The 15,026-nt window shown below is 38.8% G+C and overlaps 1 protein-coding gene across 7 annotated transcripts in view; it reads right to left on the bottom strand.

The window, feature by feature from the left end:
• Positions 1-15,018, bottom strand: part of HEATR5A (HEAT repeat containing 5A) — a 60,616-nt gene extending 45,598 nt beyond the window's left edge. For 5 of the 7 annotated variants that reach the window (XR_001412020.1, XM_014941894.1, XM_014941896.1 and 2 more), the window contains exons 1-4: positions 14,979-15,018; positions 6,187-6,270; positions 4,416-4,677; positions 2,800-3,011 (exon numbers count right to left, since the gene is read on the bottom strand). Coding sequence is in view for 5 of the 7 variants with exons in the window: in XM_014941894.1 (XP_014797380.1) it covers positions 2,800-3,011; positions 4,416-4,541 (338 nt within the window). In the remaining 2 variants the exon portion in view is untranslated. Of the gene's footprint in view, positions 1-2,799; positions 3,012-4,415; positions 4,678-5,747; positions 5,765-6,186; positions 6,271-14,978 lie in introns of those variants that run through there. The other 2 variants (XM_014941895.1, XM_014941900.1) reach the window with 2 other exon arrangements.
• Between the last annotated feature and the right edge of the window lie 8 nt (positions 15,019-15,026).

Below are 15,026 nucleotides of genomic sequence, written 5' to 3'. Positions count from 1 at the left end.
TTTTGCCTTAAGAATTGTACTTGGAGAGATACCAACAAAAATGTAGAACTAAGATACTTAAAGATGTGGTAAAACAGTACTGAGATCAAGTATGAAAGTTTGCTGACCAGCCAAATGCTTTCAAAATGGTTTAAAAACAGCCCTAGTGGATATTTAAAAAACTTTGTCATTTTAAGTAAAGTAATAAGCTGTATTCACACTCCATGACCTCTTTATCTAATCTGATATAGCATTCATATCATAGCCAATTTTAGTAGAGATAAGCACCAACTAAGTTCCTTTTTAAAATGCTTGCCTAAAACATTTCCATCTTCCACTTACATGAAAGAAGAAAATTGATAGTTTATGAGACAAGAGAACAATTCACTGGAAACTTTATTTAATGGAGTTTCCAGGTGAATCAACATACTGTGAACAATGATGGCGAGGTGTTGCTACGAGACAATGTAGACATGTATGCTAAACAAGGACAGATGGCAAACAAACTCAATGCTTTAATCAAGAGTTAAAAGAATAAAAAAAGGAAAAAAGCAGTCTTTCTTCACTGAACACCAAGTATTCCATATACTTGCATCCCAACGTGAAGGATTTTACTCTAATGCTGCAATTCCAATTATTTTTCTGTAGCCTGTTGTCTCGTTGTCAGTACTATAAGCAATCCCTTTTCCAAAACTTTTTTTGAAGTAAACCCTATTTTACTGCTACCTTTTTCTCCACTTCATCTCTTATTTCCTCTAGTCACTACCACTTACATACCCAGCAGAATTCTGAACACTGCCACCTCTCTCTTTCTCCCCCAGCTACTCCTCTGCCTTTTGAGGCTGGATATCTGCCATTTCTGCCTTACTCCAATGGACTCCATAATCCCCCCGAGCTACACCGACATCACCCCACTTCCTCCAGCACAGCATCTTGCAGCCGAAGCCAGGAAGACCCACAGAGCTCCATCCCATACTACAACTCACCTATAAAGTTAATGCATCTCTCTCTTGAGAAGCCAGTAGTATAGCAGTAATTTACTTTGCAGGACTAAGAACCTTTATAGCAAACTTCTTAGCTCAAAAGACTGCACAAGAGGTCAGTTGGAAGAAGAGGGAAACAAAAATTTATGATATTGGAAAATACAGCTGACTCCTTGCAAAGGAGTTTAAGGAAACTTCACTTGGTTGTCAGAAACAGGATTTGCCTGTGAAGCAAAGGAGAAAGATGGATCCCACTCTACTTTGTATACTGAATCATTAGTGCACAATGATGTTTTACTATCTCTACCTTTAATTTTCTTTATTAGAGTGAAAGATGTGCATGTTTCAGGAATGAAGGTTACTCATAACATTTCAGCCCCTTAAGATTTGGTTTCATATCCTGCAATAACAGTTCAGGCTTCTCTGTTCTCTTGGCTAAGGTTTAGGCCTTTAGTTACAAACATTTCAGATGTTTCTAACCAACTATATCCAGTTTCCCAGTTGGAGCAAAAAATTTACTTAATAACTGTGCTGTGCATCTGGAGTTGTACTTCTCTGTTTTCCTGCTCTGCTCAGCAGTACATTGCTTTCTCCTCCTTTTTCAAACACCTGCCCCGACAAAACTCCATTACCTATTGCTGGTATTTCCTCTGGCCTGACTTTCAATACGTGTCTGGAGATCACAGTTTTCTACCCTTTTGGTTGTTGCTGCACACATATGTAATATCTAATGCTACCATATTTCTTGTTTTAGCTCTCCTGTGGTAGTGAATTCAGATGCGTCATGTCAGGTAATTTTTTTTTTCTTTTACTAATGTTAAATAAGTTACCTAGGAAAAGCTTTCTTCACCTTTTTTGTACCAAGCAGTGTTTCTTTGACTTGCTGTAAAGCATGGTTTTTCAATATGGCAATACGTATATTGCAAGCTGGTTTTGTCCCCTCACTAAACAAAAATATAAAGCATAAACCAGCCTCAGTTTACCCTACTACCTTAAAGCACAGTATAGTCATTATAGTTCTGAATTAGAGCAACAAGTTTAGCATTCCTACACTCCTAAATGAATGAATTCAGCTCAGCTTTCAAATCACTCAAGGCATTTCTTTAAAGTGCATCCAGTAAACACTAGCTACCTCGCTCAAATTTTGTTCTAATACATGCAACCAACACTGACTCCCATCAGCCACCAAATTACCTCTGCGTTAAATGCTTCAAAAGTTTGTGTTCTTAAAGTGTTTTAATGTGATTGATTTTATGTTATATTTATGCGAATCCTAACAAGAAACTTCTAAATAAAGAAGAAAAAAATATTTTTAGCTTATTTAACTTCCAAGGGCAATATATGTCATAAAGTACTGACCTGACTTCTTTCCCCCCCTCAATGTGCAGCTGAACTTCTTGCTCAAAACTTTCCAGTAAAGACACAGAAAGAAATATGTAAAATGCTACACAAGTACTTAAACACTCATAATACTGCTCTGAAGGTAGCATATATTAAATGATTAAAATAAAATTGTTATAATACCTAGGAGGAATGAAGCAATTTGAATTTACTTTCAGGTTTCAGATGAATTCAGTTTTTCTTTGTAATACTCCAGTCTAAAAATTCTAGAGATGTAATACCAAAGAAAAAATTACTTTTTACAGCTGGATACACCCACAGTAATGCTACTAATCAGGGAGGCTCCCAAATTCTGTGTGTTGTATGGTACAAAGCTTCTACTGGACAAGGGGCAGAAATGAGGGAGCACATCCCCTCCCACATTAACTTCTCACCATGTGAATCCATCTCTCGTGTTATTACAGAATTTGACATTTGGGGTTAAAAAAACACTTACAGTTTTGTAGGCAGATAACTTGGTGAATCATCTTTACTCCGTATGAGTTCATTGCATTTGTCAATTGTTTGGTAAACAGAAAAAGTGTCTCCAGTGCTATAAAGTACAGCTAAATTCTTGGCAACAAGCCGTCTGGTAGGAGGTCCTGGTGAATTGTTTAATAAAGAAGTCAATTGTTCAACCAGTTTCTTCTGGTTTTCCCTTATATCAGCCTGGAAATAAAATCAGTAACCAGTTAAATTTCAGTTAAATCTAGAAGTCAGATAAAGATAATTAATGCTAATTCTCTTGACTTTTCATGACTACCATTCTGATACTCTGACATTCTTAATATGTGAATATTTTATTCTTATTAAAAAAAAAAATCACATTTTTCAGAGTATAATTCTTTCTAGTAACATTTCAGGAGTATTTTCCCTATGTCACTTGAATAGTTATATCTTGCTAAAACCATTGTCATTTCTTGCTTCTTTTATGCCTGTTTTAAAATAAAACAATTAATAAAATTATAGTAATTTCAGCAGTAAAGAACTTCAGCATAGTTTCAAGAAGTCAAGCATTAGAAAGGAAAGAACTTTCAGCCTGGAGAAAAGGAGGCTCTGGGGAGACCTAATAGCGGCCTTCCAGTACCTGAAGGGGGCCTACAGGAAGGCCGGGGAGAGCCTGTTTACAAAGGCCTGTAGTGACAGGACGAGGGGCAATGGCTTTAAGCTGGAGGGGAACAGATTTAGACTGGAGATCAGGAGAAAGTTCTTTACTGTGAGGGTGGTGGAGCACTGGAACAGGTTGCCCAGGGAGGTGGTTGAGGCCCCATCCCTGGAGAGATTCACGGTGAGGCCCGTCGAGGCCCTGGGCAACCTGGTCTAGTTGGGGGTGTCCCTGCTGACTGCGGGGGGGTCGGACTAGATGACCTTTGGAGGGCCCTTCCGGCCTAGACAATTCTATGATTCTATGAACTTTCCTTAAAATAATTATCTATTTTAGTCTTATCTTAATTTTTTTAAAATGTTCTTCAAAAAAATAGATTCAAGGCCTGTTACTGTATTTCATTTACATATTTTTAACACAAATAACATCATTATTAATAGCATTATCTAGGTTGGTCTACTGTTAAATATCCACATATGCTAATTAATATATACTAAACAATGAACCAAGCAATTGGACAGTTGGCTGGAAACAGATCTTTTATCATTTGATTAGGAAAATAAAAAACAAAATAGAAGATGTTACATTCTTGCATCCTAGAGAACTACCAAATAATTGTGCTGTGCTAGATGGAAGCACGACTGCCATTCTTCACCATGTGGTTGCAAAATCTTGCAGTAATAATCTGAGTTTAAAAAAAAAAAAAGTAATTAAAAATTCACTTCTTGCTTATTTCTCAAATTCCTTTCATTGGACAAGTGGCTCTGTCACTTGAAGGGCTGTGACCAAAAACTTGTAACATTTAGAAAGTTACTGCTATCACTGAACATACTTTCATTGTGTGCATGTAAAAGACATGAAGCAAATGAAATTGAATATTGCTCTTTGTTTTTAAACAAAACAACAAAAAAGAGAGAGAGAAATAGCTCTATAAACGTGCTTTTCTTCTCAAGTCTCATTATACTTACTCTGCTAGTCACTGGTAAAAGTTTTTCCAAAAACTGTAGCCATTCAAAAATAAACTCCGCTTTTTGAAATTCACCAAGCTGGTTATATGCTTCTTCATTCAGTAGTAAACTGTGAGCTAACTCCATTCCTTGAAATTTTCCTCAATTCTCTCCTCCAACACCGTGGAATAAAAAAAAACCCAAACCCACAAACTACAAGAACTGTGTTAATCAGGTTTTCTTCCCCATTAATATGTGGTGACTGAATCAGAAGTTTAATCACCTAAACAGAAAAAGAAATAAATTACTAGAGTCAGCACTCATATTATATTTATGTTTGCTTATTAAAGCTAAACTTTCAAAGGAACACTTAAAATTGGGGGGAAAAAAAGATCACAGTAGTTTTATTTAGGTGGCTTTAGTAATAATGGTTTTGGAAAGGAGATAATGGTATTGATGTAATATATTAATTAAAGTTAAATATTCTTCAGAAAAATAAGAGCAGTTCTCACTGAACTGCTATTTTTTCTTCACCTTGTTTTGCATGAAGTGAGGTTACTAGTACTTGATCCCATATATGCCTGAAAACAATGATCAACTGGCCCCAAATATAATGGCTTTTGTGATCTAGAATTAAGTGCAGCAATAGCAGTAACCTACACCTAGCAAACTCATGTTAATTACATTCACAAATAGAAATGCTAACACCTTATTCAAACACTTCATGTATTCTCAATGCCAAGCAAGGCATAAAATAAAAACAGAACTTCATTGCTGAACAAACCTCTAATGCAGCCTTTTTTAAAAAAAAAACCCACACCTGAAAAAAGGACAGTTTCAGAAATTCAAAGTTCAAAAGAAATTATATTTTGTTTCTGTCTCTCAGACTATTTTGGGAATTTCCACATTGTAGACAGGCATAACTAGAAGCAAACCAAGATGAAAAATACTTCCAATGTTAATTTTTTTTCCTCCACTATTTAAATACCATATAGCCTCCAACTACAAAATGTAATATTCTGTAGGCTTTGCAATCAAAAATAGTCAAGGAGATTCCAGTAAAATGTCAACCATATTTTAAACTCCCAAACAAATTATCCTTTCCAGAGGTCACTGAGACTGCTGAACACACATTTTTTTCCTATGCAGTAACAATATTATAGTGTAAAATGATCCATCAGACAGTAAATGGGCAACACAAAGCAGTGGTAAATAATTCAGTGCTCGGGTTGTCGACAAATGCACAGCAGAAGGTTACCTTTACTACTTTCTACACATTTTTTAATGTAAAAATTACTCACAAAGGAAATTAGTCACATCTAATTTACTACAATGAACTCACTTCAAATTTACCTGAAATACCAGGCAGCTTGACAAGGCATCACACTATAAAATGACAATCAAGAGATAAATATACATACTTAAATATACCTGTATGTATTTCATCTGCCTACGTACGTAGAAATGTTCACAATTTACCAGTTATCTCACTCCTAGAATACTCATAGACCTTAACTCTATCCTCACATTTTTTGAGACATACAAAAAAGTAGAATTACGTATTTGTTATATGTATTATGTATTGAATACTGGAGTAGAGTTTCATCACTGCTCAGCAGGAAATTACACGTACAGGTCACAAAGCCTCCTTTCTACCTCACCCAAGGGCTGCCCCAATGTCAAGTGTATCTAAATCACCTACTGCTGCAGCAGCTGATTCAACTTAGATAGGGAGCTCAGGATTACAACTCATAGCTGTTTGCCCCAACTGAAAAGATCACACTTCACTTACCTAACAGATAATTTCTCCTCATTGTAAAAACTGTCTCTCTGCTGCTCTAGGTTCTTGGATAAAGGATGTCAAGAGCTTGATTTTCTAGAGAAAGAGTGACAAAAATCAACTTTTAAAAAGCACATGAAATACAAGTGTCTGTTCTACAAAAAAAAAAAAACAACAACAAAAACAAACCACCCAGGAATTCCAAATTCTTGCTTATTGACATTTTTATTAGCTAATAGCTCACCAAAAGGCACTAAACTAGAATTCCATAAATATTATTAGCTGTTTATATGCTGTGTTTGAATTAGGCAGGCCCATGGTATTCACTGTACAATGCCATTCATTTAACCACCTTTCTTATTTTCATTAACTCAGATTAACTCTAAAACAAACACACACAAGCTCAAGCAGCATAATACCATAATTATTTTCTAAAAAGATTATTTCAGTGCCTTCATCAGATCTACATTACTTCAATATATCTCAAAAAGCATAAGTGGAAAATATTTATTGCATTAATCTGGAATGCTATCACGAATGACCATGTCCTTACCATGGTCATACACAACACAACAGCACTCATGTCTACATCAACAACCAGCAAAACTGGCAAAGGTGACTCAACTGTTCTGAAATATTCATGTACAAAACTACAGATACAAATAGACATGAGGATTATAAATCCATTCTCCCAGCTCCCAGATATAATTTTAATATTAGAATTAACGGGCAAAGATGTTTCTTTTTAAACATCATTCAACTTGAACTTAGTCTGGCAGGACAAGAAATAGAGGTTGCATACTATTTTAAATGTAATGAGTTTTCAATCAGTCTATAAAAGAATTAATTTAAGAACAGATTAAAAGTACATGTCGATTTCAAAGTAATCTAAACCTCTTTCAGCCTGGGGAACCAGGGTTCAGCCTGGTGAAGAGAAGGCTCAGGGGGACCTAACAGCAGCTGTCACAAGGGAAGATTACCAAGAAGATGAAGCCAGGTTCTTTACTGAAGTGTATGGGAGGGAATAATACCAAAAGTATCAGAAATTGAAACAGGGAAGGTCCTAAATGAATAGAAGAATCAAAGATTTTCACTGTAAGGATTATCAGCCACTGGGCCCAATGCTGAGAGGCTGCAGAACACCCTCTCAGGTGTTTGGCTTACACGGCTACGCAAAACCCAACACGAGCACAGAATGTGGAGTTTGATTAATATTAAATATATCCTTGTTACGCACACAGATGTTACTAGGCAATTTCTAAGTGCAAAAGGAAATATCAAACCTAAACACATAGACTGCAGACACGGTGTAACTCTGCTCGAGGCAGGGGCATGGCACAGCCACGACCAGGGACCCGACCGTCACGCCAGCCGTTGCAGGTATTTCAGCTTCTTCAACATCCTCACACGTAAATCGACGCACTTTCAAGCTAAGCATGTAAAGATGCATCCATATTTACACGAAAGCCATGTTTAAAAGTGTTAAATTATTTGAAAGTCCCTTTCCCCTGGCATTATGATTTTGGATCCTTCTCAATGTGAAATTTCACTGAATGGAACACATACTATGCCATTAACAGAAATGAAAAGGCACACACGGCTATTAAAAAATCTGAATTTTCTAGCTATCATGACACATCATCCTCCTGTTTTTGTCTTTAGATAACTGAAGTAATTACAAGATTTACTTTCCCATCAGTGCTACAGGAGCAGATCAATCAAAAATCCCTCTTTTTTCCTATGAGGTAAGTTTATTTTAGATTTATACTATGCTACAAAACTGTCACAAAGATTTATTGGACAGGCAGAAGTTGTTCCTATGTATTACTGGTGAAAAATTTTTCATTTGCCGACTGCCAATTTGGCAAGCAGGATTGTTCAAGACCGATCAGAAAAGACCTCAGAAAAGCTCTTAGAACAAGCAGTAGATGGAAGGCTGCCCTGTAAATTGAAAAGAATATAGCGTGAATCAAGATTTAAAAGGCAACAGCAATTGAGTTTCTAAAGTTCCTGAAAACCACAAGGAGAAAAAAAAAGAGACTTGTAGTCTTCTTTAAAAAAAATAAAATAGAAAAAGGTGACTGAACCAGGGTAATAGCTGCTGATCTGAATAGCTGTCGTTAGGAACTGGCTTTAAATATGGTAAATAAGAGATAACCCATGACACAGCCAAAAACCCAAATAGATCTATTTTGTGTATCAAGTTTGTTCTGAGATCACTAATCTTGTCAGGCTTTAAAAGCTGAGGGGACCAGTCCACAGACTATTGTATTTCTTTCACATGGAAGTCTAAGACAAAAAATAATACACAACAAATGAAAAATTATGAGCAATAGTGGTAACTTAATGAATTTGACTTTTCCCCTTCCTTCCATCCCATGGCATATTTTGTCTCTGCATTAAAAAAAAAGAAAAAAAGTAATCTACAATAAAGTAGACTCCTAACTGATCTCTCATTCAAGGGAGATCAACACAAGTAATAGAAACTACCACATAGATCAAGTATTACTTACAAATGTATTTTCTTTTAAGATTTCTTACATTTGGTCTATCTCTCATTGTTCCTGTGGTTTGCCTCTCTTTGCTAGAAACAAGCACTGCTTAAACAGAAATCGGATCAACCCGAGCTCTCTGAGCACGATACTCAGGCAAGGACATAGTGTACAACCTAGGTGAGGTTCTACGTCCTTTACATCTACCACATAGGGAAGAAAGTAATGCAGTTTAACTCATCTTAATAAGAATTATTTATAGTTTTATAATTTCACAAGTATTAAAATAATTCTGCATTAAATCTGATATAAAGCATAAAGATAATAAACCTGTGGATTCAATTTTGTACCAAAAACTAGTCTAGCAAAGAAGTAAAAAGGTCATTATTTTTCTAAGAAATGATCACTGTTACTCATTGCTAGCAATGAGTAAGTAGTAAAAAACGAGTAATGAGTAATAAGTAAGATAAAAAAGTGACCATTAATAATTACCAGTGTTTTCATAACAGCTGCCATTCGGCTGACTACACAATCAATGCCATAATCATCATACTGCTGAAAAACAGAGATGAAGCACGTTCATTAGCTTCAAGTTGTCCTTCACTGCATCCCAGTAGTATTTTAACCCACTTCAAATTCATGTTTTTTCCTCAGAAAGCAAGATTTATTATCATCTATCTAACAAGCGAACCAAAACATTTAAGAGAAAGCCTTCCAGCCTGACACGTTTAGTTCTAGTCATTAACAGTTCAGATCAATGTTATTCCTGCAGCACTGTTTTAAAAGTTTAATGGGATGATCGTTACCCACGCATCCGAGCTGGCTGCATGGCAAGAGGATCGATGCCCAAGCCCGAGTTAAGCCCTTGCACAAACCTGCTTAGAGTTGTCTCCCAAACATAAAGAGAGCGCTGCTCAGCTCCTTCGGGCTCACTCCTGGCAAGAGGAACCCAGGGTGATGCTCTTTTTGCCAGTGGGGCTGAAAAACCACCTTAAAGCACCAGCCAAATCCAGCTCCATGAATGAAACATAGACCAAAGTCCAGGAGTCACAGCATGTCGTTGATGCCAGCAGGCAAACATAAGGAGGCACCGAGGAAGGCAACAAGTCCAGGATCAAACTCCCGGCAACTTCAAACGGGAGATCTGACTGCCCAGGGAAGGAAGGATTGAGATATTTTCGGCTGTAACTTAGCTAGAATTTACAGCACACACAGAAACCATCTTATTTATATAAACTACAATGACAGAATCTTAAAAATGTTATAAGAAGTGAACTCTGATTATTTCAGTGCCAAGAACTAAAATCCCAGCTCAGATGAGCTTGGAGTTTAGACACTGGAAACGCTACTGGAGTGGGAACATTCAACATCTAGATAAATGTATTTATTATTACTCAAAAGACAGGGCAGCCTTTCTTCACTTATTGACTTCTACAAACTATTACCAGCTAACACACAAAAGCAAAGCCTGCCTCAAAACTGTAGGCAAGATAAGGCAAAGCAAAATAGAAGTGAGAATGTAAGTACATCAGTACCCCAGTATCTCTATGTGACAGGATCCTCAGCCAATTCAACCAATTCCTGCCTCTTCTCTACATCCAGAAACCTTCAATTTTTGGCTCCGCAGAGCCACAGGAAGCAATGGCAGGTAACTGCTGGTCCCCACACCACACTGACCCCTCTGTTTGTATTTTATGTTCATCAGTGCTAATCACTCTTGGCCTCTCATTCAACTGAAAAAAAAGCTGAAAATCTCGTGTACCCTTTCACTGCTTTCTTGCCCTAAATTTGCTACAAACTACATGCATTTCAGCACAGACACCAGGAGAAGGATAAAAAAAAAAAGAAAGAGAAAGTTAACTCTACTGAAGACTGACCGTTTCTTTAGCAGAAGTATTGATATGTTGAATTGATTCAATCCTTGATGAGAAGGACTATGAAGAGGTTATGAAACCAGAGTCCAGCCTTTCAATGTATACACACACATGCTTCAATTTATCACTGACCAGTCTCATCAATTTGGACCAAATTACTCCTTGGCATCAAATAGACTTGATTGCCTTTCATCCAAAATTAATTTACTGCTATAAGAATGCCAAGTATTTTGCAGTGTTATGTTATATTGGTCAGCAGTGGGGAAACTTGAAGCCAAGCATGCAGGAGACGGGACTAACAGGGATGCAGCTTGCAATAACAGGCCACGAGAGAAAGTCATCACAAGACCACAGCCCAGAGCACACACAAAAAGAATACCAGGCCACGGAGAAGATTTTAAGGCTTTTAAATCAAGCAGAACTCTAAGTCTTTATATCAGATTTTAGGTGCACTAGCATGTGGAAAACACACCGGATAGTAAATCTCTCAGTGGAGAACTTGTATGTTTTATTGCATATTCTGTGTTATGAAGGGATTCAATTCCACTCACAGATCAAGCCATCTTCCTTTTAAAATAAAAGTATGCACACGCTTGCATCACATGCTTATCCCAAAGAGCAAAAAGCAATAAAGAATCTGTTTGACTAAGAGCAACAAAAAAAACCCCCCAGATTATTACACAACCATCCATTTCCTCTAATTACTGCTGAAGATTTCAGACTAAGGCAATTATCTAGCTTAGAAGCATGATTCTGAAATCATAGATATTGAAACAAGGCCCCTTTCTTTCAGACTCTCTGCTTAACAGTCTTCTGGATGAAGCACTTTGCCCCAGGAAATCTACCACTGAAAATTTGGTAGCATTTACTCAGGTTCTTGTTGAAAGCTGCAATCCAAGTGCACCCTCATATATTGCACCTTCCATGTAGGTCTTGCCCTGTTCGAATAGCACTTCAGGCTGTGCTAAAGAACAAACACCAGGCAGCCCAAACAGAATTCTTGCTAGTTTCTCAGCTACTTTCATCCCTGTCACAAAACAAAAGGGCTGTATTTTGATGTTTTGTGAACAATGATGCTCATACAAAGTACTTGTTTACTCCCACAGGAACAGTTCCAAACGACTGGTTTTCAGAGCAAAATGCTTATCAAAAGTTATTGATTTCCAAGTTTCAGATGAATAGCCCTGTACTTGAAAAAAGCAACAAAGCTTAAAAGCAACAAAGATCTAAGTGAAATCCATCAGAAACCTTGTTCTGGGCTTGCTGGTTTAAAAAATATTCACACAAAGAATGTGACCACCCACAACCCTCATACATAACGGTGACATTGATACCAACTACAACACAATATACATTTGCTGAAGTGTGAAAGAAATGACAAGACAATGTCTTCTAGGAATGCTGAATGATTTCTGTGAAGTTTTGAAGACAAAGCTTGACATAACTAGAGAAAAAATACCCTGAAAAATGCGCCTGAAAACGCAATAGCTGTTTTAGCAATGCAAAGCACTCAAGACATTTTTAAAAACTCAGATTTTGGAAGACATTCATTCATCGTGTGAAAAAGTACACACACTTTGCTTTCATGTTTCTTATCATCACTTCAATCTTTATCGCCACAGGAGAAGAACTATTCCAGGAAACCAAGAAACAGCTACATTCAGTTATTGAGAGATAAAACCCGGCCATTTCCTGAGCTCCACAGCAGGCACCACTGGCACACTCTGTCCCCCCTTGCACCCACAACTCTTGAATAGTAGTTAGGTTCATTTCTGCAACTTGCAGTCAAAAGATAAACTTGGCTCCACTACAGGCACCCCGGAACTTATTTTATGTACAGGCAATCTGGCAAACGGCATTAAAACAATTAACCAATGCTTCTAATAGTTAGAAAAACAGTATCATATCTGGAGTCTGATTCTGACAATGTGAGTTTAAAAGATTCTCCCTCCCCCCCAGTTTGACTAACTAAACCTCAAAAAGCAATAACTAGCTTCAGTCTGAATAAAAAAGCATAGAATGCTTTGGCTTTAAGTCTTTGCAGGTTTGAAAGCTGGTGTGATAGTGAGGAAGGTGCATAAAAATCACAGAAGTATAAACATCCACCTAAACCCTAACAATAATTTCAATATATGTCTGAATATAGCTTTATTCCTGATGATGTCATACACAATATTGTTTATCTAATATGGAAAAATATACCAAACTAGGTATATTGGCAGGGGTTTGTTTATTTTTGTCACAATGACAGGAGTCCCATGACATTAAATTCTTTGTTAAAATATTAAATTGACTTAAAGCAGGTGATACACGTGCATATGGATAATCGAAAGTGTAGGTTTATTTTAGCTACCAATTTTCCGTTAGGGTAAATGCTAAATTCAGTCCAGTTTAGCATTAAATAAAACCACAGGACATTTTTGCTGAACGTATCCTGAAATCCTGGAAAAGTATACTTATTTTTCCTGCAAATCATTATAGCTCTCATGGTACTAGCCTAACTAGTTAAGCTAGTACTATGACTAGACTTCAACTGCACTGAAACACGCCAACACAGAAATTTAGCCCTCACAGGTGCAGACTCTGCAGGAGGCTTGTTTGGCAGACCAGAGACCACTATCCGGGCATAAATGACTGATATACCTCACTGTCCATGGCGGATTCTCTGGATATTTTACATGGCTGCTCCTCAAAGAAAACCCCATAACAGCTGAACAAAATGTAACTGCATAGAGATTTCATGCTTTTTTGGATTGTGATGAAGATATAGATGCACTTGATGTCTTTTTTAAGGTTCTGCTTCCTTGTAAACAGTGAAAACTGCAATGGTAAAAACTGAGTAGAACAAACATCCCATAATCTGAAAACATTTTTTTGAGAAGGTGTTTCTAACCTCTTGCCTCATTAGGATGTCCTGCATTTTAAAACAGAAGACCATTCCGCATTGATTAACAAAGTTTTTGACACGCTGGGATAGAGCATCATGAACCGGTCAGTAACTCAGATATTTTACTGACAACAAAACCAATCCTCCGTTCAAGAATCAAGCACAAGTTTTCAATATATCGCTAGACTTAGTGTAACATTAAACCGGTTTCCTCCCTCCCCCACCTCCTTTTCACTGTGTCAAACCATCAGGAAATGGAAAAGAAACCCAAACTTGATTCAGCACACAACCAGAAGTAATCTATCTTCTGAGTCTCAATTGCTATTTCATACATGAGTTGAGAATATTACATATCATGTAGCAAAACACCAAAACATACGATATAGCTTGACTATATCTGAAGACAACGATAATATTTTTAGCATGGGAAACGAAAATAAAAGTTTAATACAATTCATGGTCACAACTATAAACATGTAATCCTACTAAATCAAAATCCAAACTTAAAGAAACATTACAAATAATTAACCCAAACTTCCAAAAAAATCGAATTTCATATAAAGAAGCACAGAGCCGGACTCAACCTTATCTGCCTTCCTCTTCTCTTATCACCCTTTCACCCATATCTCAATAAACTTTACTCTTATTTAAACTAAACTTAGGACATCTACTACTCCTTCCCTCATTCCAGAATGCCAACACTAATGCAACTTCACAGGTTTTACACCCCTGTGCGAAGTTTTTACCAGTTATACAGTGTCGACTTGCTCATGGTTCTATCCGGACAGTCATGAATTCAAACCGCCAAAGCCTGCAATAATATTTCTGCACAGCAGACCGTCCAGGACTCCTACCCTTCCCCCAAACCATATCCAATTTAAAAAGATGTGTAAGAAAATATTAAAGCAGCCCCTACAATGCGAGCGAATGCCCAATCTGTCCCTGCAGCCCCAGGCTCGGTACGGACTGGCACCAGGCAAACATCACCCCCCGGCCTGCCCCACGCCTGCTTACCCCACACCCGGGGGTCTCACACGGCCGCCCTCCCGCCCCTCGCCGTGACATCCACGCTGGGACGGCACCACGCGTGTGTCCGGCTGGCCTCGCCTCCGCGACGGGAACAGGAGTGACACAGCCCTGCCCCGCCACACCGGGGGACGGGACGGGATGGGACGGGGCTCCCGGTGCTTCGGGAGCCCGGGAGCCGCCCGGCCGCCGGGTCTGTGCCTCACCCACCCAGCCGGCTGCGGGGGTGATCCAGCACTTTTCAGGAGCAGGCCTCGGGCCGCCCCCGCCCCTCAGCGGGCTCCCCGGCTCCCCTCAGCCCCTCTCCCCGCCTTCACGCAACCCCTCGCCCCGCGCCGCGCCCGGGCATCCCCTCCCGCCCGGCGGCGGGGGGCTGGCACCCCCCTGCGGTAGTGTCATCCCCGCCCTCCCGGGCCCCCCTCCAGGCCTTCGCGCCCGCGCCCCTTCCCTCGCCCCCTGGGACGCCCACTCCCCCGCGGCCGGCGGGGCAAGGAGCGGCGCCCTCCGCCCTCCCGCCCGCGGTACCTGCGCGTCGCGGCGCCGCTCGTCCCGCCGCAAGGCTCCCGCGCCGCT

This window comes from Calidris pugnax, unplaced genomic scaffold (assembly GCF_001431845.1).
Source record: "Calidris pugnax isolate Ruff unplaced genomic scaffold, ASM143184v1 scaffold56, whole genome shotgun sequence".
In the NCBI taxonomy this organism is placed as follows: Eukaryota; Metazoa; Chordata; class Aves; order Charadriiformes; family Scolopacidae; genus Calidris; species Calidris pugnax.
Note: the sequence above shows the minus strand (reverse complement) of the source record. Positions and strands in the feature narration are given on the sequence as shown.